Source organism: Magallana gigas, chromosome 2, assembly GCF_963853765.1.
Source record: "Magallana gigas chromosome 2, xbMagGiga1.1, whole genome shotgun sequence".
Classification (NCBI taxonomy): domain Eukaryota; kingdom Metazoa; phylum Mollusca; class Bivalvia; order Ostreida; family Ostreidae; genus Magallana; species Magallana gigas.
The window spans coordinates 25,981,342-26,004,071 of NC_088854.1; the positions used below are offsets into that span (position 1 = coordinate 25,981,342).

A 22,730-nucleotide genomic window follows, 5' to 3' on the forward strand; every position below is an offset into this window, starting at 1 on the left:
AACGACCATAGAACCCCCTTAATGATTTTCTGGTACCTGTGTATTATTAAAGATTTTTTTCTGCAGCTACCGAAGTTTCATAGAATATTTTATTTTGTAATCCACAAATTTGCTATCATATTGAATTTGAAAAGAGTGTATCTTTGTAGAGCAAAGTAAAATAAATTCATAAAATTTATAATGGTCGCTCAAACTATAGGGTGCAATGGTTCATATCCATTTGATACGATGAAAAGAAAAAAGAAAGCTGGCAATTAAAGTACATATAATATGTAAACGGTGTGACCGTTGGACCGAGCGCAGATTTAACACAGTGCAGTTTGATTTTTGTACAATAATTTATTTGAAAAGCACACAGTAGGATCCGCCTGGTTGCCTACTCAAATCATTAGCGAAAATTTAACTAAACGTCGCGTGCTCAGTCTACATTATGACGTCATGTTTCAGACGTAAAACGTACACGTTTTGTCTTCGGAAATAGCCTAACAGAGTTACGTTATTCCAAACTCTTTTTTTATTTCTTCTTTCATTGCTTATCAATTTAATTCATATAAATGCCGCGGTAATAAAATTGAATACTTTATTCAGTATCTATAAGATCATGCAGTTCCTTGATGTTAATGTTTTTATTTTCCATCTAATAATTTGATAATACATATATAGAACTATAGTCTGTCCCAAGTTATTGCTTCCATCAATTTTTGATGATTTTTTATAAAAATACACATACGTGTGAAAGAAATACAATTGAAATCGATGAAAGGGAATATATCCAAGATATCTTCATTGAACAATTATCCCTTTTCACTCATAACATTTCACAGGAACGAAAACAATTTTCTTACGGAGATTTATAATGGGGAATGTTTACATCTTTCTTCCATTCGGAAGTACTCGGGACACCTCACGCAACTTTTTAACGTTACCATCCGGGCTTATTAATGGCTGATGCAATGCAAAATCTCCGTAGACTTTCAATTTTTGGATGTGTATTGAAACCTCAAGCGGTAGAGGGGGCGTTTCAAAACAGATAATCTGGACATTTTTCATATTAGTGGATGAACGTAGTTTGAACACAAAGGTATTTACTATTATTGAATTATCAAGCAAAAAGTGGTGGAAGCAAAAACTTGGGACAGAGTATAGTCGTGTGTCTTGATTTCAGAACTATTGAAACTTATCTGGTGTCCTCTTTTATTTCTTTAAATTCATATTACCTTCTATTGAAACACTAGAACATTTTCATCGAGTTTAGGGGCAATAAATATCGATAAGTATCACTCAATCAATGATCGAACTAACTTTTTAAAAACAAAACGGCTGCCAATATGGCGGCGCCCAGGGCTGGAAGAAATTTTTTTTGGCCTAAGTACCCCTGATTCAACTTTCATTTTTCACTGATTTTATTTTTTTAGATATACGTGTTACCATTAATCCTTGCTTCGCGAGGCGGGCCTGGTCCGCCTTTCGCTGCGCTCGGTATAAATTATTTAGATATGTACTTTAAGTATCAGTACTTGAAAGTCATTTTCTCTTTTAAGTTTTTAAATGCTCTATGAGAAAATGCATGGAGTTGTACTGAGTAATATTTGACAAAACCATTAAGTAGGTTAATTTTTTAATCTATTTACACTTTTGTTTAAAGAAAAAAAAAAGACATTATTAATCCGCCTGTACTTTAAGATTAGTACATTGCTTAAATTTGCAAGCTGCATATTATTTTTCAACGAGTAATAAATAATCTCCTTTTAATTAATTTAATACTGTATTAAATTAAACGGTGGTCCGAATGCAGATGTAAATGACATACATGTACATATATCATTCCGATATTGTGCACTCGTCGTAGTTTAACAGTCTGTTTACTGTACACGAAGGGGTAGAACATCCACAGTACTGTGTTTAACTATGGATTCAAGGAGTATTTTCGTATTTCTCTTCTTTTGTATTCTAATCATGAGCTTCAAAGGTGAGAAGCACGAAAACAGTTTAATATGCATTATGTAATTATGCCAGCTGAGTCGTCGAGCAGCAGCACTGGATTTTGACATATTATCGCATTGTAAAAACAATCGTTTGTTTTATATTTGATTTAAAAAAAAAAAAAATTCTTTCTATTAAATTCAACGCTGAGTTAAAGTCTCATTAAACGTAATGCTTTCAAGCAGAAATTTTGTAATTGCACGTTTATTTATTTATTATTATTTTTTTTGAAACAGAAAAATATATATTTCGAAGATTACAGATCATATTGCTTTGAATTCATACACTGTTTTCTTTATATTTCTCTCTCAATAGAGTCAGTGAGTACAAGGGTTACTACAGAAGCGAATTTAAGAACCTTGTTGTGGACGACCAATAGCTATGATAGTTTAGTTAGGCCAGACGACACTGTTAACGTAACAATCAAACTGTATCCGATGTCTTTACTAGACTTAGTAAGTGGAATATGAAACGTACCGCATCTTACATTCTTTTTTAAAAATAAAAAAAAAATCACATACGTATCCACGACTTTAAGTAAGAAAAAGTATAAATCAATTTTATCTTAATACTAGGCCTTTTTTCTTATTACAGGACATTGCAGAAGGTTCAATGACGGCCGTTGGATTTTTTACTTTTGTAAGTTACCATTGTAATGATTCAATATTGAATATTTTATAAAATAATTATATAAATAAAGAAATACATACATATACTCAACATTTCCTTAGCTTGATGACAAACTTGTATTAATAGAGAAAATGTAGCGAGACTCGGCCAGGTGATTGATAAAATTAATGTTATATTTTACATTTTATCAAATTGCAAGTCTTAGAAATAAAATGATGCGATAAATTAATATCATTCGCTGCATATGTTAAGAATGCTGACGAATTAAACTGACGCAGAATGCGTGTAACTGGGTATGATGCATATAACACTTTACTTTGCCGCGGACTAGTATAACTTGAATGACCTGGATAAGACAAGTCACGTGAATGCGGCCGTCTAAATTACTAATCTTTGTTTCCCTCGGACTGAAATGTAACACACTTTCATTGGTTTAAACATGACACGTGACTGCTGGGTATATTTCTATCTCAGACTGGTGGGATTGATATTCGGCAATATGGCGCTTCGTCTACTTTTCTTGACATTTCATATTACTTATTACAAATCCTGCGTTCCGAATACGTTCTTTTTATTCCGATTATTTGCCTTATCAAATTATTTATTCAAAGAAGGGTAGTTGCCCTTTAAAATTATGTCACTTTGTTGTGTCTGGAGCAGAATAAAATTGGTAACGTCGAGATTTGCTAAAGCCTTTGTAGAGGAAAAAGAAAAAAATGTTGAAAATTAAAAAGCGACAAAACATTAAAGTGAGCAAGGGTGCAACGAATATTTTTTGAAGAACATTTAAAGGGGCATGGTCACGATTTTTGTCATTTAGTTTTCTGTTTTTATTATTTACAATGCTTTAGATATACATGTAAGTTTCTATTGATGAAATAAAATTTGAGAGTCACTCGTACAGATATAAGCAAGACACAGAGCTCACAATTCTTTGTCATGTAAACAAAGCTCGTGTCCCGTATTTGTTTACAAAGGTTCAATATACCAGTGAAATGTCTTTTTCCAGCTTATCGTTTTATTCATTTTAAGCATAAATAAACAGTTCTTAATGTTAAAAACATTCATTTTGGGTCTAAAACTGCAATTTTCACTTCAAAGTTAAAAATGTAAACGCTTTGTTTACATAGTAAAGAATTTCAAGCTCTGTAACTTGCTTATAACTCAACAAATGTCACTCAAACCTCGGTTGCCTATTAAAAATGCCATACTGAAGCACTGTAAATAATGAAATTGGAAAAATGATATTTGACCAAAATCGTGACCATGCCCCTTTAAAAGGTGGGAATGAAAAGAGTTCGACTGAGTAAAGTTTGTCGAGATTTAGGTCTCTTTAACATGGATTTTCGTTGATCAAAGATATTTTTTGTAAAAGTGATGCATTCATATTTAAAAAAAAATATTATATGAATATTGGTTAGTGGTTTTTTTTTCAGATTCATGCTGTCAGATAAACTATTTAAAGGCAATAATGATAGATCGAACTTCAAATTGATATCAACATAATGTAAAAAAAATAGATAATTATTAAGACTGAGTATTGAATTTTTGGTTGAAAAAACAAAAAAAATTATTGAATGATCGTTTCATTTCAATGTATGACGGGGAATGGGTAACATGTTACTTAATTGCCCTCGTGTATAAATGCCTCAGTATCTTTAACAGTAATGATAATGAGTCAAAATACGAAGACTATTAGAAAAAAACTATTTACCAAAAACATTTTACATGTACCTAGAATCATTTTAACAAGAGCTTGGACTTTGGGTAGTTGTGTCAATCGGCAATGTGACGTAGGCCTGTCTATTTCATTGCTTACCGCTCAGTAACGGCTCTCTGAAATCAACAAAATTTATCTGGCTTTTGAGCGAAGGCTACGCAATCGGTGTATAGTTTGCTTGAAACCAGCGTCATTTTAACTTGTTTTGACGCAAGAAATAGATATTTACATCCTACTGAAAGTCCAAGGCCTTGTTATAATGGTTCTTAATTGACCCATCTCAAGTTGTTTTTAATAGAAAATCAAGAGAAAGTATCACTTTATATTCACCTTAATTATTCGGCATATCGAAATTTATGTTTATTTGCTTCTGTCATTTGTTCGTTTCTGTCATTCGTGAAAATAATGTATTTACATCCACCAAGTAAGATTCCCTCTATTTCTTACGAAAATTGATTGTAATTCATAGCTCTCTAGAAATTGAAAGGACTGAAATATACACGCCACGTTTATCGATCGTTGAAAACCTTTAGCAATCTAAGAAAAATCACGGACTGCATGAAATAATCATGATGATGTCAGACTCATGTTCTCATAGAAGACGATTTAACTGTTTCCTTCAACTAACGAACTGACGTACATTAACGATAATTTAGTTAATTTTTCTGACTATTTCTGACCAATTTATCAATTTGTTAATAAACAGATGCAAATATAAACCATGTCAGCATTTTATTGTTTAAATGTTCTACATTGTAATCAGTACAATATACATTTGTACATGTACATGACTGTATAACTTGGTTTATATATTAAATGAAACCAACAAATGGTTGACAAAAATCTTTCGAACCGTAAACCATTAGGGATCGGAAGATTTACAATTGTCAATCCTATTCTATGATATGTAAAGAGAGCATACCATTTCGGTAAAATTTTTCGCCATTATTTTAATTCAATAATTCTCGGCATTCCGCAAAAAGTTACAAAACGAAAAAAATCTACCAAATCACGCACGAGGTTATATCGCAATTCATTTTTTCTGATACCCCCACGAACACGCAGGATACACGAACGATCACACACGACACAAAAACGATTAAACACTAATGGCTTGTCAACAAAAGCGTTGCAACATGTGTACCACTGTATTATGTGACGTCATGACATGATACCAATAGCTATGGTAAATAAAACACAATGGTACTTTAATGTTCTATAAGTGTTTTGTCCAAAATTTAATCACCAGTTATTTAAAGGTCCACTCAGAAAAATATATAAGCGTGGTTAAAGCGGATGCTATCCTGGTTCCTGTGCAGAATTGTGGTTAGGCCCTGGAACAGGCTAGCACTAGTCTAGGTCACCTAGACGTTTGCCAATAATTTGATCTTCGGTTTGAGTAGTCAATTATACGTCTTGTTCAACCAGACGCTCGGCTGTCTCCGACAAGCTGAGATTGTTTGTCGGAGATTTACGGAGACAGTCGACCGTCTGGTTGAATGAGACTATTGTTTGAGTGGGATGTGAATAGGCTATAATGTTTATCTGATACGGGATCGTGATTCCATGCCACGAGCACTTTTTAATGTCGGTAAACAATATAGAAACGAAGTATTCCTTTTGAAGAAATTATCAGCATTTGATATCGACTGTCAGCATCATGACATGTATTATTTTACTAAAACATGCATAAATGTTTTGTTTTCCAAAATAGCTTAACTTTACTATTAGAAGGCGAAGCTACATGTAGTGTACTTAAAAATCAGTGAAATTCTTACGAATGCAAGGCAAAGCATGATTGAATAATTATGTGACTGTATAAAAGTTTGAATCTCCAAAAAAAGCATCAAAATATGCAATTGAAAATTTATACGAGGGTGTCACCGCATTCTCAACAAAGTAGTGAGAGGTGCGGAATGAGTGAACAAATAGCTAGCTACATGTAAATTCGCCAGATAGATGGTCATCACTTACTGTACATGTTATTTTCACTAATATAGTTCATAATTATTTAACAGGTATGGACCTTTTTTAATTTGAGGTAAAAAGGTCATAGTTATACGTGATTAAAGGCAATATACAGACTTGCTTCTATTATTGATCATTGCACTTTTGCAATCGAAGGTCTACCCTGCAATTGTCAATATTAAAGGATAGAGTCGGAGGAATCTCGGATAACCTATGCCTTTCGTATTTCCATTAAAAACATGCATATGGTCCACGTATTACAGTCTCTTTTAAAGGACAGCAACTGGTTCATTAAGATCAATTTGTTGATTTTATCTTATCTGTAGGAATGGACAGACTCTCGTTTGGATTGGTCATCAAATGCAGCGTATTCGTCCATCATAACTATGTTTACTACAGGAAAATACACTTGGTTTCCATCGTTAGTTCTCCTGAACAGGTTAGATTTTCAAATCACAATTTTAACCCCATCTCTCTCTCTCTCTCTCTCTCTCTCTCTCTCTCTCTCTCTCTCTCTCTCTCTCTCTCTCTCTCTCTCTCTCCTTGATTCACAATCTTTATCATAAACAGTAACTGCACATTTTCCAGTCTACCATAATAGCTTCTGTCAAATTATATCGGAATATGACCAATTTTTTTCATTCCATGTAGATTTAGCCAAGAAGATGGTAGTAATTACGAGGGTTGTCCCAAAATTACTAAGACAGAGCACAAAACTTCAAATTTGTTTGCTGCAATTTTATCATACAGCAAGAAAAAATAGTTACGACAAGTTTAGCCAGGCGGTGCAATTTGCATCATTGCCGATAACGTTTACGTTCTTTTTTCGAAAATATATTGGACCAAAAACATTTTTTTGAACATTTATATTGGGTGAATATCTATATTTCTAGTTTTAAAAAAAAATTAAAACATATCATAAACACAAACGATCTGCCGACTCCAAACATGCCCTGTATTACCCTCTGTCTAAGGTCTATCTTACCAAATTGTGTCGTTCAGCGTTTTGTCGTCCATTTACCTATATATCGGTCGGGATCTCTATTGTATCTTGACGTCATCATACTTGTCCATTCACAAAATGATTTTCTAGCACCCAAACGCTGACGTTGTTCTGTGAGTTTCAAACTTCCATTTTTTACGAGACGCGCTAATTGCGTGGACCCTGAGGTCCACGCAGAAAATATATAAGCGAGGTTAAACCGGATGCAATGGGGAAAATTCAGCCTGCGCATGAGCTAGCCTGGTTCCTGTGCGTAATGGGTAGCTCAGGGAACCAGGCTAGCACACGTTTATCTGAATCGGGATCGGGATTCCGTGCCATAGGCACACTTAAAGCTGACATGAATTCATAAAAGCATTTGGTCGCCATATTAGTTTCGATCGCTCCTCTACTGCCACTGGGGTATATATACCGGTTGAGAAAGCTACGGTCGGTTGCTTTCCGATCAAGGCATTCAGGTTGCACGGACTTCTAAATGCATGAATTACATTGTAGTAAAATGTTTGTAGCAAAGAATAAAGAAAACAACAATCAATGAAATACAAAATATATTTATTCTTTGAAAGGATTTCCCAGGTTTACTTTATTATTTTGCACAGACAGTGCTTCTTTACTTCGTATGCACATCGAACACGTGTGTCGTTCATACAGAGTGAATAACGTCTGCATCTTTTTGAAAACCCCGGTGGCACTATATCCAACAGTAGATAAATGATTATCACAGTAAATCCAAGAAAGTAACAACCTTTCCATACAAAAACGCTCCTTTTCTAAAATTCATGCAATCATTGACATTGCTCGATCTGCCACAGTGTGTGGTTTGCGCATGTGCGATGTTATAGTATACACAGGAAAACGGTCCACAATGATCGAGGAATTTTATAAGTATCTGCGCCTGGATTTCGGTCTGTCTTGTTTCGTCGTTTATTGGATATATCTTGCCAGTGCAGTGGTTGTCATTTTATTTTTCTTCAAAACACGTTTCTACACGTCTTTTCGTCCAAGGTAACGTGTTCGGGTGTATGAAATTCCTGAATGCGGTGAAGCATGAATAGTGCTCTCAGCCTTATATAGGGGTGTGTAGCGATGAGCAGAACAATAGAAATCGACATCTAATATGGCGGTAGTCGGAGATAAAAGGGAAATAATGCGTATTTATGAATTCATGTCAGCTTTAAGTTCAAAGGCGCTGTAATTGTACAATCGGCAATCCTCGGCTGATTCCCCTACGCTCCATACAAATGTCGAGTGCGCGAGACATCCGAGTAGTTCCGAGTGGTAATTGTAAAGTTGTCGGTAAACAGTACAGAAACAAAGTATTCCTTTTAAAAAATGATTGGCATGTGATATGAACTATCAGTATTATGAAATAAGTTAATGTTATGCCGAAACTACAACATGCATCAAATAGCATAATTTGTAATGTTTTGTTGTTTTCCGAACACACAAGTAACTTAACTTTACTTTTATAGTAGGCGAGGCTAGAGAACTTCCCGATTAAATTTTTTAAGCATTTAAGTATGATTGAATAATTATGTCACTGTATAAAAGTTTAAATCTCAAGAAAAATGCATCATATAAATATGAAGTTTTTACACAACGCTGTCACTGCATAGTTAACAAAGTAGTGCGAATCGTAATGTGTGTGTCATGTTGTAAATTTTGAATTTACTGGGTGGGTGTAAATACAAAATTTACAACATGACAAGTGTTAATTTTGTATTTACACCCACCCAGTAAATTCAAAATTTACAACATGACGTGCACAAATAGTAGAATTCACCGAATGCCTGATACTGTACATGCAAACTTCATTCATAGATAGATCAAAATTACTTTAGAAGTATGAATCCTTTAAATTCTGAGATAAAAAGTCAGGGCTATACAGACATGCATACGTAATACAACGTACAAATTTAGTGGTTAAAAGCAGAGGGCTAGAGTCGGTGGAATCTCTGATAATCTTTAGGCTTTCGCGTTTTCGTTGGAAACACATACAAATGGTCCACGTATTGTAGTCCTTTTTTAAAGGACAGCAACTTGTTAGATATTTTTAATAAAAATTCGTTATAGCCAAAACCTTTATTGAGTAAAATATATAATTAACAAATTTAAAATTGTGTTTTATTTTATATTATTTTTCATTTGAAAAGTACTTATCCCCACAATTCTAATGTTATCATATTAACTTTAAATTTTCTTTTTTTTTCCTCGTGTCTAATCTATGATCTAGAATACTTTCATTTTACTAATTCAATCTCATACAGTACTTGATATCGAAACGTAATTGTAATGAAAAATGATGATACATGTGTATCCCCTTGTGACGTAATTTTTCTATTCCTGTGTCTTCGATTAACTGACATAACACCACTTGTCTACGATATTTTGAGATAACACTCTTAAATTATTACATGTTTATCATGAACACGTAACAAATAGAAAGTCACGAATCGAAAAAGACCTGAAAAAAATAAAAATCTTCTGTAATAATAATACTTATTATGTAAATGTACACATTTAACGCTAATAGATTATACTAAATTTTAACTTTTAATTATTATCATAACAATGCAAATAATTTGTAGCATTGACGAACTTGATATCCTTATGGACCCAGACAACCAGAATCCCATCCGTGTTGCTAACGATGGCAGTTGTGAGTACCTTATGCTCAAAGTGATGAAAGTGTCGTGTGACACTTACGCCACGTATTATCCTTTTGACACGCAGACATGCAGGCTTGTGATAGCATCTTGGGGATATAACGAAGCTGAAATAGCGTTTGTTACAAAAGGGGTATCAACATCATTTTACATTGAGAATGGTGAATGGGAATACACAGGTAAGAAGTATTATGTAATTATCCTACAGAAGTTATTTGATCATAGTGATGCAATACGACTCTTTTAACAGTCCTTCAGAAAGAAAATTTTTTTATATATATAATGTTGTATGCAAGCATACTGCATGAAAAAAATTCAATGTCCGTGTATAGACTAGAAAAATAACTTAAAAGAAATTCTTTGTCATGAAAATAGCAAAATTTGTTGTTTAGAACACTGCCATGGCACTTTTGACACGAAAAATATATATCAGGGTTTCTATATCGGTAATTAACTATTTGTTACAAGTTGTTTTTCTCAACATAAATGTTCATGCTGTTAAGTGCACAAATAAAATAACTAAAAAATTGTGCAGGATAATCATGTCAGTGCCAAGGTGTTATTTTTGTACCCGCTTCAGGTAAAGTTTCGTAAAAATCCATATATACCAAATAAGAAATCATTGTATAGAAATATATAACCACTTTTGTGTTTAATGTGTCTCACCTGAAAGGTGAAATAAATACCTTAAGTAAATATTATCCCATAGGAAAAAACAATAAGTCCCATGGGAGAAATAACTTTCTTACAGGAAATACTAGTATTGAAAATCCTATAGGACTTTCTCAAATTCCTATCAAAATTGGATGTTTCCTGCAGGAATTTGATTCAGACAAGTTGTTTTCCTGTAAAAGCCTCCTGTAGGAAATTATTATTTCCTATCGGATAGTAAAATCCTATGGAAGAATTTAAATTCCTATACATGTAGGAAGTTTTTTTTATTCATATAGGAAATTCCAAATATATTCTAAAGCAATAATCTATCATATATCACATATGCATCAAAATGGTTTTTTTTAATAGATAAAGCTTTGATGGGCTTAAAAAATGCTACCTTGCAATTGGCATATTTATCTGGCACAGTTTTCCAAATAAAATTAATGAGCTGGGATAACCCTGTTTAGACTTTGTAGAAGCTAGGCTTGTTTTCAGCTATAACAAAGATACTGATTCCCATTTTAACAAATCCAATGAGAATCAGTTTATTATTGATAGGTTTTGTTAGTGTATGTAGATGTAGCATATGACTTCTATAATATATTTCAAAAAATTTAAAGTCTTAAAGTTTTTCAGAAGAGTTATTTGAGTGTCGTTTTCTGATTTTTAGCCGGGCTCTGCTGAAAGCAGAGTCCTGGCTGTAGGCAGGCAAATCGCCAATGTCACTACAAAAAACCAAACAGCGTCAAAGTAAAAGCTTCCACTATACCAAATAGTTACACAAAGAGCTAAGTTTTGTCAAAAGTGTTGGCATTTTGTTTCTTCTTTTTAATTTTGAGAGAATTGTCTATCTTTTTTAGTTTTCTTATTGATAACGTGTTTTAAAAACACGAATATGCATTTTGGACACATACAATGCGCATGAATTTCCATGAACTACTTTGCTGTGCGTAGGAGAAATGGGGATTGAATATATAACACTTGTTGCAAAATTCAAGGCAACAACTGTTGAACTTTTTTCTACTAGACAGACATATTTTTGTTAATAGCCGCTTAATTTGGTCGCTATCTGACGCTTTGCAGACATTAAAAGCATATGAGAGAGAGAGAGAGAGAGAGAGAGAGAGAGAGAGAGAGAGAGAGAGAGAGAGAGAGAGAGAGAGAGAGACTTTCAGTCTTTACTACACAATATGCATAAAGAAACGCCAAAAGAGCCCAGCTTTCAGTACTTCAGTACTTTGATTTAGTTATAAGTGTTGGGAACATTTCCTTACCGGTTGGGGATGGGGTGTGGGAGATCAAAATTTTAACAAGCTACAATGGTGTCTAAAAACTTATTATAGAGTTTGGATAGTACACAGTGTTTGGTTTTTGAAAAGAAGATTTTTAAACTACTCCAACCTAGTTTTACCTTTTTGGGAGATGATTTTATTCAACTCTCCTATGCAGTTACTCTGACAAACCGAAAGTGAAACAGTGTTTGGATCAAAGCACAAATCATCGCCGCTGACAAGACTTATTTCTTGAGAATAATTGATAAATCCGAAATATTGTATGCTAAAGCATTGTTTTTCAAGGAAACATATTTTTAAAGTAGTCCTAGTATCGCACTACGTCATAATACGGATTTCACAATATTGGTTCGACTTTTACAAAGCGTTTTTGATATCCGGTATTGATTTTACTCTATTTCGCTGTTGTAAATAATGGCAATAATAAACAATTAGAAAGGTAATATATGTATTCTATGAGAGATAGAAATGATTAATGTTGAGAAACTCGAGTCTGTTAAAGTAAAATGGAAAACGAAGTTTCTGATTAACCAGGATCTCAGGTATGCTAATATCTTCTTTGTTTTGCCCCCCCCCCCCCCCCCCAATGTTTCTTTTTCTTTTACCAAAACCGGTTTAAATTTAGAGACAAAGGCTATTTCTAATTTAATCAATCGTCAATTAATTAATGTTTAAATGATATCTAACATTGTTGACAGATCTAGGCAGAAAACTGTAGCAAAATGTGAGATTTTTACGGATTTTTTTCGTCAGGGTATACTTGGTTTAAAGCTTATAGCGTGAAAAGTAATCCGTCAACATATAATTTATTTTACAAAATCTTTTTTTTAAGATGTCAATCTATAGAATAAACACCATAAATTTAAGTTTGAGTCCATAAAATAGTAAAAAAAAAATACCAAACGCGATACTAGCATTGCATTTTTTGTATTCTATTTTGATACATCAGGTCCATAAAGCGTACTTACTTACAAAAATTTGCGCAAAATTATTGATCAGATATGGCTTAAATAAATATTTATACTTTATTTTGTATGTTCAGTTCTAATTTTCCCAAAATTGGTAATTATTTTTAGGAAAAACGGACGTCTGGCAAATTTCATAATTGTCAATAATATTCGCAAGAGGGTACACCCGTCTGAGAGGTGATAACAAACAAACTAGCATGTAAACATACATATTTTCTTTTGTATATGTATTGCTAGAATGTATATTTGTCATTTAAAGCTAAGCTTTTAATGATTGAGCCCATTTAGTGCCGAGTATAGGACTACCTTAAATACCTTAAAAATAGTCAGATTTTAAATGGTACGAACAATTTAGATATTTTTTGTAGTTGTATGTATTCTTACGCCAGAGTTCAATGTAGTCTCGTTCAACTCGACGCTCGGCTGTCTACGTAAATCTCCGACAAGCAGAGAGTCTCTCTTGCTTGTCGGAGATTAACGGCGAGAGCCGAGCGTTTGGTTGAAGGAGACAAGAGTTCAATATTGCTTGGATCCATACATTTTCCAGAAATATTTATATCACTCATACATAGTTTGATTGAATTTATTCTACCTTTAAATGTTACTTAAAATAATTCAAATGGGGTTTTATCAACATTCTTGAATCGAAAAAGTCCGAAAATTCATATTATAAAAAAGTGCTTAATTCAAATACAGATTAGAAACTACCTGTACTTGTCATGCAAAATAACATATCATTGATTTTCAAATAAATAACCATCGATAAAATCAACTCCCGTCAGTTCTTCGGTACTTTGATTAAAGTTATTTCCACTATAAAGGGAACATGAGATTTTGGTGGCCTAAAAAACCTGTACAATAAAGAATATTGAATTAAAATAGTGAGGTCGGTGAGAAGGTCTCTTAAATTAAAATAAGCAGTTGTCTGCAATATTGTATCATATTGTCATCAAGGTTTTGTTTTGTTTTCAAAACATTTACAAAATTCATTCCCTGCTACACGTACTTCTGTTCATGTAAATTGATTTATAGATAATTCTTTGTCAGGCAGTTATGTACATATGTATAATTTTTTATTTGACACCCTTAATCTACATTGATTTACTAGTAAGTTAATTTTGTATCTGTTAGGTGATGCTGAGAAGTCTAAAGCAATTACAAGAGGACACCAACAGGTTCCAACGTTATCATTTGATTTGACCTTTAGGCGGCGTCCTATATATCAAGTATGTTATCATTTCAGAAGGCTCGATGGTCAACATGCATCAGATCTACCTACAATATGTTTTGTTTACCTGTAAACTAATTTTAAGTATAGAAAAAGAAACCCCAAAAGTTTTGACTTTAAAATTTTAAAAAAAAATTTAAAGTATTTTCCTGTACCTTTACATAAAGATTTCTTCTTAAGGAGAAGGGTATCAAATGACGACGACCATCGACTTCTCTTGTTTAAAACGTTGTTTTGTAAAACAGCTTTATGTAACCTTATTAGAAGCACTTTGTAATCATGCACACATTGCATTTGAATCACTTTTTATCTTACCACCTAACTACATATGTTTGAAAAATAATTTTTTTTCAAAAATAAAACAGTCTAGATCATGTTCAATTCTAAATACAGTAAACCCCTCTTAGTACGAACACGGATATAGCGATGTCTTAGATATCTTAGTTGCGTAAAACTTCTCTATAATCAAGTTTACTCTTAACTGTTTTTAAAATAAACATGATCGATATCATCTTTAATGTTTTTAAGACGCTCTTAATAAGTTATCTCTTTAATGTGTTTGCATCAGAAATTGAGAAATATAACAGTATAATCCTGATTTATTTATAGTAACAATTTGTTACGAAATAGAATAAAATCACGCTGAACTTAAAAGTGACGAGACATATTTCCTTGGGTTAAGAACTTAATAAATGCTCCAAAACGAATTGTCTGAAGGACAAACAAAAGCAAAGGCCTATGTCATTTTTTTTAAATGTAATCTTAATGTAACCTTAATGTAACCTTTAAATGGTAATTTACTTTGCAAATAAAACACACCAAATTACACATACACCTTGCAAAAAGGCAGCCGAAGGGTCTTCGTATTTGTTTAAAATTGTGGGAACTGGTAATATAACCTTAATGTAACCTCATTAAAATAAATTTTATTTTTAAACAGTTTACTGGAATATGCGCATCTCTCTATTAAAATCACACGTATATGTATCTATATTAATTTTAATTGTCTTGGTATCAAGGTTCTGGACTCTCTTTACGATTTAAACGTTTTTATCATGGGAAAATATTAAAATGTGATTATATCGTTGCTAGGGCAAACTTTCTAGTAAAAGTATATTTTTCTATTATATTCTATTTTTTCTAATTATATTTGAGTTATCAAGTCATCTTCAAAGTTTTAACAATTTTTTTATTTTTTGTTACCACATTACAAATCATGCTAAAGCCCATGTAATAATTTAATTTAATTTAGATTTTAATTGATTAGTTATCTTCCTTAGGTACTGAACATATTTTTGCCGACCGTGATGATAGGGTTTCTGATATCGGGAGCTTTTGTATTACCACCTGACAGTGGGGAACGAATGGGATACTCTTTGACAACGCTGCTAGCTTACGCTGTTTATCTCACAATGGCGGCAGATAGTTTACCGACGGTGTCTTTAAACGTAGCATATCTCAGTGAGTATTTAGCATTCTTGTAACAAGCATTCGGAGAGTATTGCATATTAAGCAATACATGCCCTCTACCAACTACCCAAATTCAAACCAACTGTGCTTTTATGTGCAAAATACATATACATTCAGAACTGAAGAAAGTGCAGAATATATTTTTAAGGATAAACCCAATTAAAAACAATGTTAATAATATTCATTTCTTCATAATTTTTTAGTCCATGTAAGTACATTTAGGTCCATCTAGGTAACTCATAGCACCGGCGTAGCACTAACCAAATCATAAAGATGATTTCGAGAGAATTTTTTTTCTAAAACAAATGATAACTTTCACACCTATTGATGAAAAGTAACGCAAGTCTTACTTGAAAAGTGGTAACTGCTGTGCTAGATAAATGATTCAGTGAAATCTGCAGGATGAAATGTTTTCGTTCTTATTAAAATTCTATCGACGTACTGACTGAGTTTTAGGCAGCATTATTATGAAGCTACAAAGGAAGTTTAAATGCTACTCACCAAACCATAACTTAAAAAAATTCTATAAACAGGTTGGGACAAAATGACCGACTGCGATAAAGACTGGAAAAATAAAACAAATCATAATTTATCAGTAACTGAAAAGAATATTTCAGAAAACTAAATAATGTAATATATCCTTCTTTTCGTTATTATCAACAGACCTATTGCAAGTTGTCTGCACACCCATCATATTGAGTGTTATACCCGTGACTGAGAAAATATGACCAAACCTTGATTTTGTTTCAAATCCTGTTAAGCATGCATTTTAAAATGTATATTTCTGAGTTTATTCGAAGGTAATATCACAAATCATTTAAAGTACTCGTTTTTTTACAGTTCGATAGATACAGGACAGGGTCATTGCTCTCGCAGCAAGCATCGTCCTGTGTGTCTTGTACAGTAGAAAACCCGTACTCTTCATGTATTTCATAATCTCAAAGCTTGACTTACAAACATGTTTTTAACGAAAACATGAAAACATGTAAAGTTTTATAGACCCCAATTGTATATATGTACAATAAAATTATGTTCAAATCAAATATTTAAATCAGTACATGTGTCGCGTCCTTCAATGTTTATCCAATACGATGTTCTCTACAAGAAAACTGTCCTTTATTTGTTCCCAGCTGGTGAAACCAGAGAGGACAATAGTCTTTATCGCTGTGTTACCGTCTGTCTTTCAGTCATTCCGTCCTCAATTTGTTCTCCAATTTTTCTTCTTTAAGGTTTGGTGAATGGATTCGAAACTTGCTATGTAGCTTCATAATGGTAAACTACATATCAAGTCCGACTTTTGTTACTTTTGATCAACATGTATTTTAGTGAAGAAATTTAATTTCTTAAAATTTGACTTATCAAAAATATTTGTGATTGGGTCACTGCATATGATTAGTGAAGATAAGAAAAGAGATAACAAGGATTTATCATGCAGATCCAACTTTATTATTCCGTCCAACACAGCAACTATTACTTATCAAGTTCGAATTCAATACTTGTTATCAACTGGTGTTAAAGTTATTATTATACCCCCCGCAAACAAAGTTTGGGGGGGGGTATATAGGAATCACCTTGTCCGTCTGTCTGTCTGTCTGTCTGTCTGTCTGTCTGTCTGTCTGTCTGTCCGTCTGTCTGTGCAATCGTGTCCGGTCCATATCTTTCTTATGGAGAAACATTGGAATTTCGTACTTCACACAAAGATTGCTTATGACCTAAGTGTGTGTCATGACCTTGACCCAAGGTCATTCGGGCAAGGTCAAGGTCACTGGCAGAAAAAGTGCAAAATTCGTGTCCGGTCCATATCTTTCTTATGGGGAAACATTGGAAGTTCTTACTTCACACAAAGATTGCTTATGACCTAAGGGTGTGTCATGACCTTGACCCAAGGTCATTTGGGCAAGGTCAAGGTCACTGGCAGAAAAAATGCAAAATTCGTGTCCGGTCCATATCTTTCTTATGGGGAAACATTGGAAGTTCTTACTTCACACAAAGATTGCTTATGATTAAAGGGTGTGTCATGACCGTGACCCAAGGTCAATTGAGAAAGTTGAAGGTAAATGTTCAAAAAAGCTAAATTCTGTCTGTGTCATGTCTTGTATTAATGGAAATATTAGAAGCTAAAAATTAACAGTTTTCAAAAATAAAGCAGTTGTTATTTATAGAAAATGGACAGTGTAATAGATTCATTCAATATTTTCTATAATAGCAAAAGTACACGCGTTATAATTTTTTTCTTAGCGGGGGGTATCAATTGTGAGCTTGCTCACAGTACCTCTAGTTTTTTTTAGGTTAGTGCTATGCTCAATCATTGTTCCATTTGAAGCTGAAATAGGAAATAAAGATGACTGTAAACCCTCATGCTCATATATTTTCTCCAGAGAAACATTTCATCAGCAGAACTTTTGTAGATTCTTTACTACTGACACTAAGTTTTGTTGGACTTTCCTAGAAATCTACTTGGCATATAAAACAACATCACTTTAAAACTGTATGACATACTCTCAGAATGCTTGTTTTAAGAATATTCAATGTTTTCATGTACATTTGTATATAGTTGGTACATGTATGTACTGTATTCGTTTGCCAAAATATGATTTAGTATAGTAAAAATAATTGTAAGCAACAAGGATGTACGCATCACTATCAAGACACTTTCACTCCCTTAATGCGTATCTATAATCCTGCCACCAAGATTATAAAGCTGTCTTTGACTTAAGTCAACATGTTGGTACCTACACATATCAGGTGTCAATCTATGAGTATTAAAAATGTGGTGAATAACTGTATTTTTTACTTTTGTAGGTCCTACTGATAAATTTACCAAAATGTTCTGAATTAAAATACTGTTAATATTTTGCATAGGTATATATCTAAATATCACAGTTGTATCGGGTGGGGCCGTTGTTGTCCTGTCAAAAATCGTCCTTTCTTGTCATCACGCCTCCGAGGATGACCCAATACCGACTTTTCTGGTCAAAATGTATACTGGATGGGCCGGACAATTAGCAGGAATGCGGAAAATGCAATGCTTTTGGAACAAAAATACAAAAGAAACAAATGTTGTAGATGTCAAGGAACAAACAACAGAATCGAATAACGAGGACTTGGAAACACAGAAGGAGATGGAGATTAATTGGCCGATCATCACAAAATTCTTGGATAAACTTTTCTTTCGTTTTTTCCTGCTCATCACAATTCTTCAACAGATAGTATTTGGTATCATTTTTCTATATGGGTATTTGTGTGCATGTAATCCAGATAGTTGAATTTTATTGAAATAGAAGAATGCTTTTGGGCTTAAAGAGTCTCTGTACAATACTTAAAGTTTTTGTTTGCTATTTAAAGTACAATCATGTAATTTTATGCTTAAAAAAGGAAGAAATTACTATAGTCTGTCAATATCAGATGGATAAGTTCGCCTACAGATGTACACTCTTTTTTCACCACCAATCTTTGTAATTCCATAGAAAATATCCCTTTTCTATCTCTTTGCAATCTGTACTGTTTGTAGTGAATACAATATGAAGTCACTTCGTCTTGTTTTCATAATTTTATTAACATTTATACAAAACATACGACATCAAACTGTGGCAGTGAAATAGTGGATAAATGAAGAGATCAGTTAATTTAAAATATGCATGAACATCCAGAGACGCTCATACTGGCATTACAAAATACCCAACAAATCCGGCTCTATCAAAAATGTGAAGAAAATGTCTTTAAAGTTGACAATGAATGGTACACATTTGTAAGTATGAAAAAAAACATGAATGAGATCGTCTTTTTTTTTATAATCCATCATAATAAACATTAATACGCATTTGGTCACCTCCAAATGTATGCAATTCGCATTTTTAAGCAGTCACTTTCTGCATGTAACATTCCATGGAATATGTTCCTTCGGAACCAGAATTAACGTTTTGTAGTCAAACACAATGAGTCACAATAGTCCTTCTTCATACGACACATTCTAATACATCGAAAACGGTATCGCATATCGAATAGCCTATTGGTTGGGACTCTGTAACACGTTGTTTCCACACACATGTATTGATATGCACTGAAACAAGTTTCGCAATCACTCGATGATGATGCTGGTAATCCCATCAACAGAAGAAAAACACATGCTAAATGGACCAAAGCCTGCAAAACATACAAATAGATAAATAAATAAATCCTGAGTAAGCGAATTAAGAACCTATGTATTTTACTTTGGTGAATGGCTAACTTTTAGGTTAGAAATTTACAAAATGCCGGGTTTTTAAAGGTTGCTTTGTTTTTCAAACAACATTTAGAGTCGTAATCATGTACTTTGTTAAAATTCGACTCTGTTAAACAAGTCATAATTTTTTTTTTTTTTTTTACCAAAACATTTAAAAACATTTATCAAAGAAATTACCAGATTAAAATTGTTTTTTATATATGCGTTTGCGTGGATGGGCGTAGCTATTTGTAGATTTTATCGATCTTTTTAAGAGGAAAAGATGATTTTAAAGATACAGAAAAACGTTCAAGTATGAAAAATTTACTTTTAAATGATTTATTTTAAACCTAAATAGTAGGTAATGGCTTTTAGATCATAAATATATACCCAGCCTTTTTGAAAATAAAAATGAATTTTTATAATGAACAAGTTCTAAAAATAAAAGTTGTCTGTATGTCTAAAAGTTTGATATTCAACTAGGTTTACGTTTTAAATTGTTGTATTTTTACATCTATTGCTTTAAGATGCACTGTTTATACAGTCGTTAAAACTTGCAATGACTGTTTAAACATTACTTTGCACTACCGTAGATGTAAAAGTCAACAATACAAACTTTGTCTCATAGATTAATCCCTTAAAAGGATTCCTGCTATTTTCAAAAATAAAAAAAGAGAAAACCCCAGTTGATTCATATTTGTGAAAAATATGATTTATTGACCAATGTAATATGAAGTTGATGAAGCAAAATAGGGATTTTTTTCTTCTTGAAATCGTAGAAAGAAAGAAGAAGAAAAAACCCCTAATTTTATCATTATAATGTTAAGTTCTTCAATGTAAAAGATAATAATCCGTATATAATTTTAAAGCAGAAAATGTCAAAACATGTCCAATTCTAATAATCATAGAAAAAAATCAGTATTTTTTCCAATAATAATTCTTTTTATTAAATGATAAATTAAAGTAACAATATCTAATTCATTGTAATTTAACACGCTTGGTGGCCAACTAGTTACAATTCAGGTCTGTCTTTAGATTTTAGAGATCTATTCTTCAGCAAAAACATTTATTAAATAAAGAAAAGATCGAAATATTTTAGCTTTAATATTTGAATAGTTTCCTGTATCTCGATACCGAGATCTTTTTTCGAAGAAAATTGATTTCCACGACAATTCAATTGCTCTAAGTTTTGATTTAAACAATACAAATTTTAATAATCCTGAATTTATTTGTAAAGTATGTTTTAAAACGTGTTTTAAAGATAACGAAAGACGTCTCTCTTATGCGTCCTAAAATAAATTAACAGAAGGTTACTTATTACTTTGCAACTTATAACTAATCGATGAAGATATCTGAAATTGGGAAATAAATTCATACATTATAGGATGCAAGAAAATCTTTCCACGTGTACACCAAGGTCATAACATTAAATTTAAAATAAAAGGAATGGTGTAATTTACGTGGGAGATTTGATCCTGTTTAAGAGCACAAAACGTAAAACAAAAAGATTTATTATTCAAATTTCCTTACAGATTTTTTTCTACGATTATCTTTGGATACCCTTGAACACAAGCAACTAGTTGCATTGAACCACGTGTTGATATATCGAGAAAGCACCTGCCAAGAGTAAAGTGACAAGTATATAAAAAACTAAATGAACAGAAAACAAAATCCTGGTGAACTTACCATTTCCTCAGAATGTCACGTCACACCATAAGATTTAATCCCAAATCGTTAAGCATAGAAACAATGATGAATGTGCGTACCGGAGATACTACAGACTGCTTCATCGTCCATACACTGTGTATTATGATAAATACTACAATTTGAAACCAGAAATGGCTACTTAAGCGAGTTACTCGGCCATTTCCTATATAGGACATTGAGTAGTACTGATAATATAAGAAGACTACCATCTTGTGGGACACACGTCCTGTTCTCAGCAAACCGACACTTCAAAATGGGTGTATTTTCATAATTTAAATACCAGAACAACTGAATACTATTTTCTTTCTCTATTTTAAGCTCAAAAGTGTATCAACATTCTTCAGCATATATTTTTTTGGTACTTAACATTGGACAGTCGCTGATTGTTTAAGAAGAGATAATGTGCTTCAACTTAAGTTCCTGCTTATAAATCGGAAGTAGTTCTTACTCTGGTCTTATGCCTCAATCCAAGCTAAATTGTCACCCATTTGATGTTCAATAACAATAGTGAAAACATTGGAATTTAGGTTTCATTCATATAACCTTTCTATGTTTACAACCTTTGGTTGTGTAGATAAATTTGTGTTAGCCCCAGTACAAAAACAGTTTTTTCATGCTACATAACTAGTTCAGTGCCCTCTTAGTCATCGCCATATTACTTGTATCCATACTCTGCCCGCCTAATCTGACGTATTGCGTTCATTATGCAATTTACAATTCGTATCCTGGTAGTAATTTACCACTGACCAGATTTTAACATTGGTTTAAAATAAGTGAAGGACCGAATGTCACCCCACACATTTATTTTAATCTGTATTATACAAAGTTGAAACAGCGTGTCATGTACATTTAATATTTGACTTCTTATCATAAAGATGTCCAAAGAATGGGTTTATATCAGGCTTGGGGTAATGCTAAATGTAATGGTAATGCATTGCAATGCATTACATGTTTTTCAAAGTAATTAATGCTAGTAATGTGTAATGCCTCAAAATTAGCATTACAAGTAATGATAATGTAATGCATTACTTTCCAAAATCTAGTGTAATGCTGGCATTACATGGCATTACTTTGCATTACTATGCATATTTATGCATGTTCACTAAAAAAAATGTGATGAATAAATGAATAGTTGAAATTGAATTTGATTATATTTATTTTTAAAGAAGAAAGAAATAATTCTTATTGAGAAAAAAATGTTTTAATTGTACATGTTTTATTAAAAAAGGTTTTTTAA

At 32.7% G+C, this 22,730-nt stretch overlaps 1 protein-coding gene and 1 long non-coding RNA gene across 2 annotated transcripts; one reads left to right on the top strand and one right to left on the bottom strand.

The window, feature by feature from the left end:
* Positions 1-1,796: 1,796 nt before the first annotated feature.
* On the top strand, positions 1,797-19,104 carry LOC105317848 (acetylcholine receptor subunit beta). Its single transcript, XM_020063037.3, has 8 exons — positions 1,797-1,969; positions 2,299-2,438; positions 2,578-2,622; positions 6,628-6,740; positions 9,893-10,149; positions 14,019-14,113; positions 15,396-15,576; positions 18,448-19,104. The coding sequence occupies exons 1-8, from the start codon at positions 1,909-1,911 to the stop codon at positions 18,849-18,851; spliced, it is 1,296 nt and encodes a 431-aa protein (XP_019918596.2). The 5' UTR covers positions 1,797-1,908; the 3' UTR covers positions 18,852-19,104.
* A 16-nt stretch (positions 19,105-19,120) lies between these two features.
* On the bottom strand, positions 19,121-21,613 carry LOC109617322 (uncharacterized). Its single transcript, XR_002198469.3, has 2 exons — positions 21,473-21,613; positions 19,121-19,728 (listed from the first exon to the last, which is right to left on the bottom strand). It is a non-coding gene; the product is annotated as an uncharacterized lncRNA (long non-coding RNA).
* Positions 21,614-22,730: the final 1,117 nt, after the last annotated feature.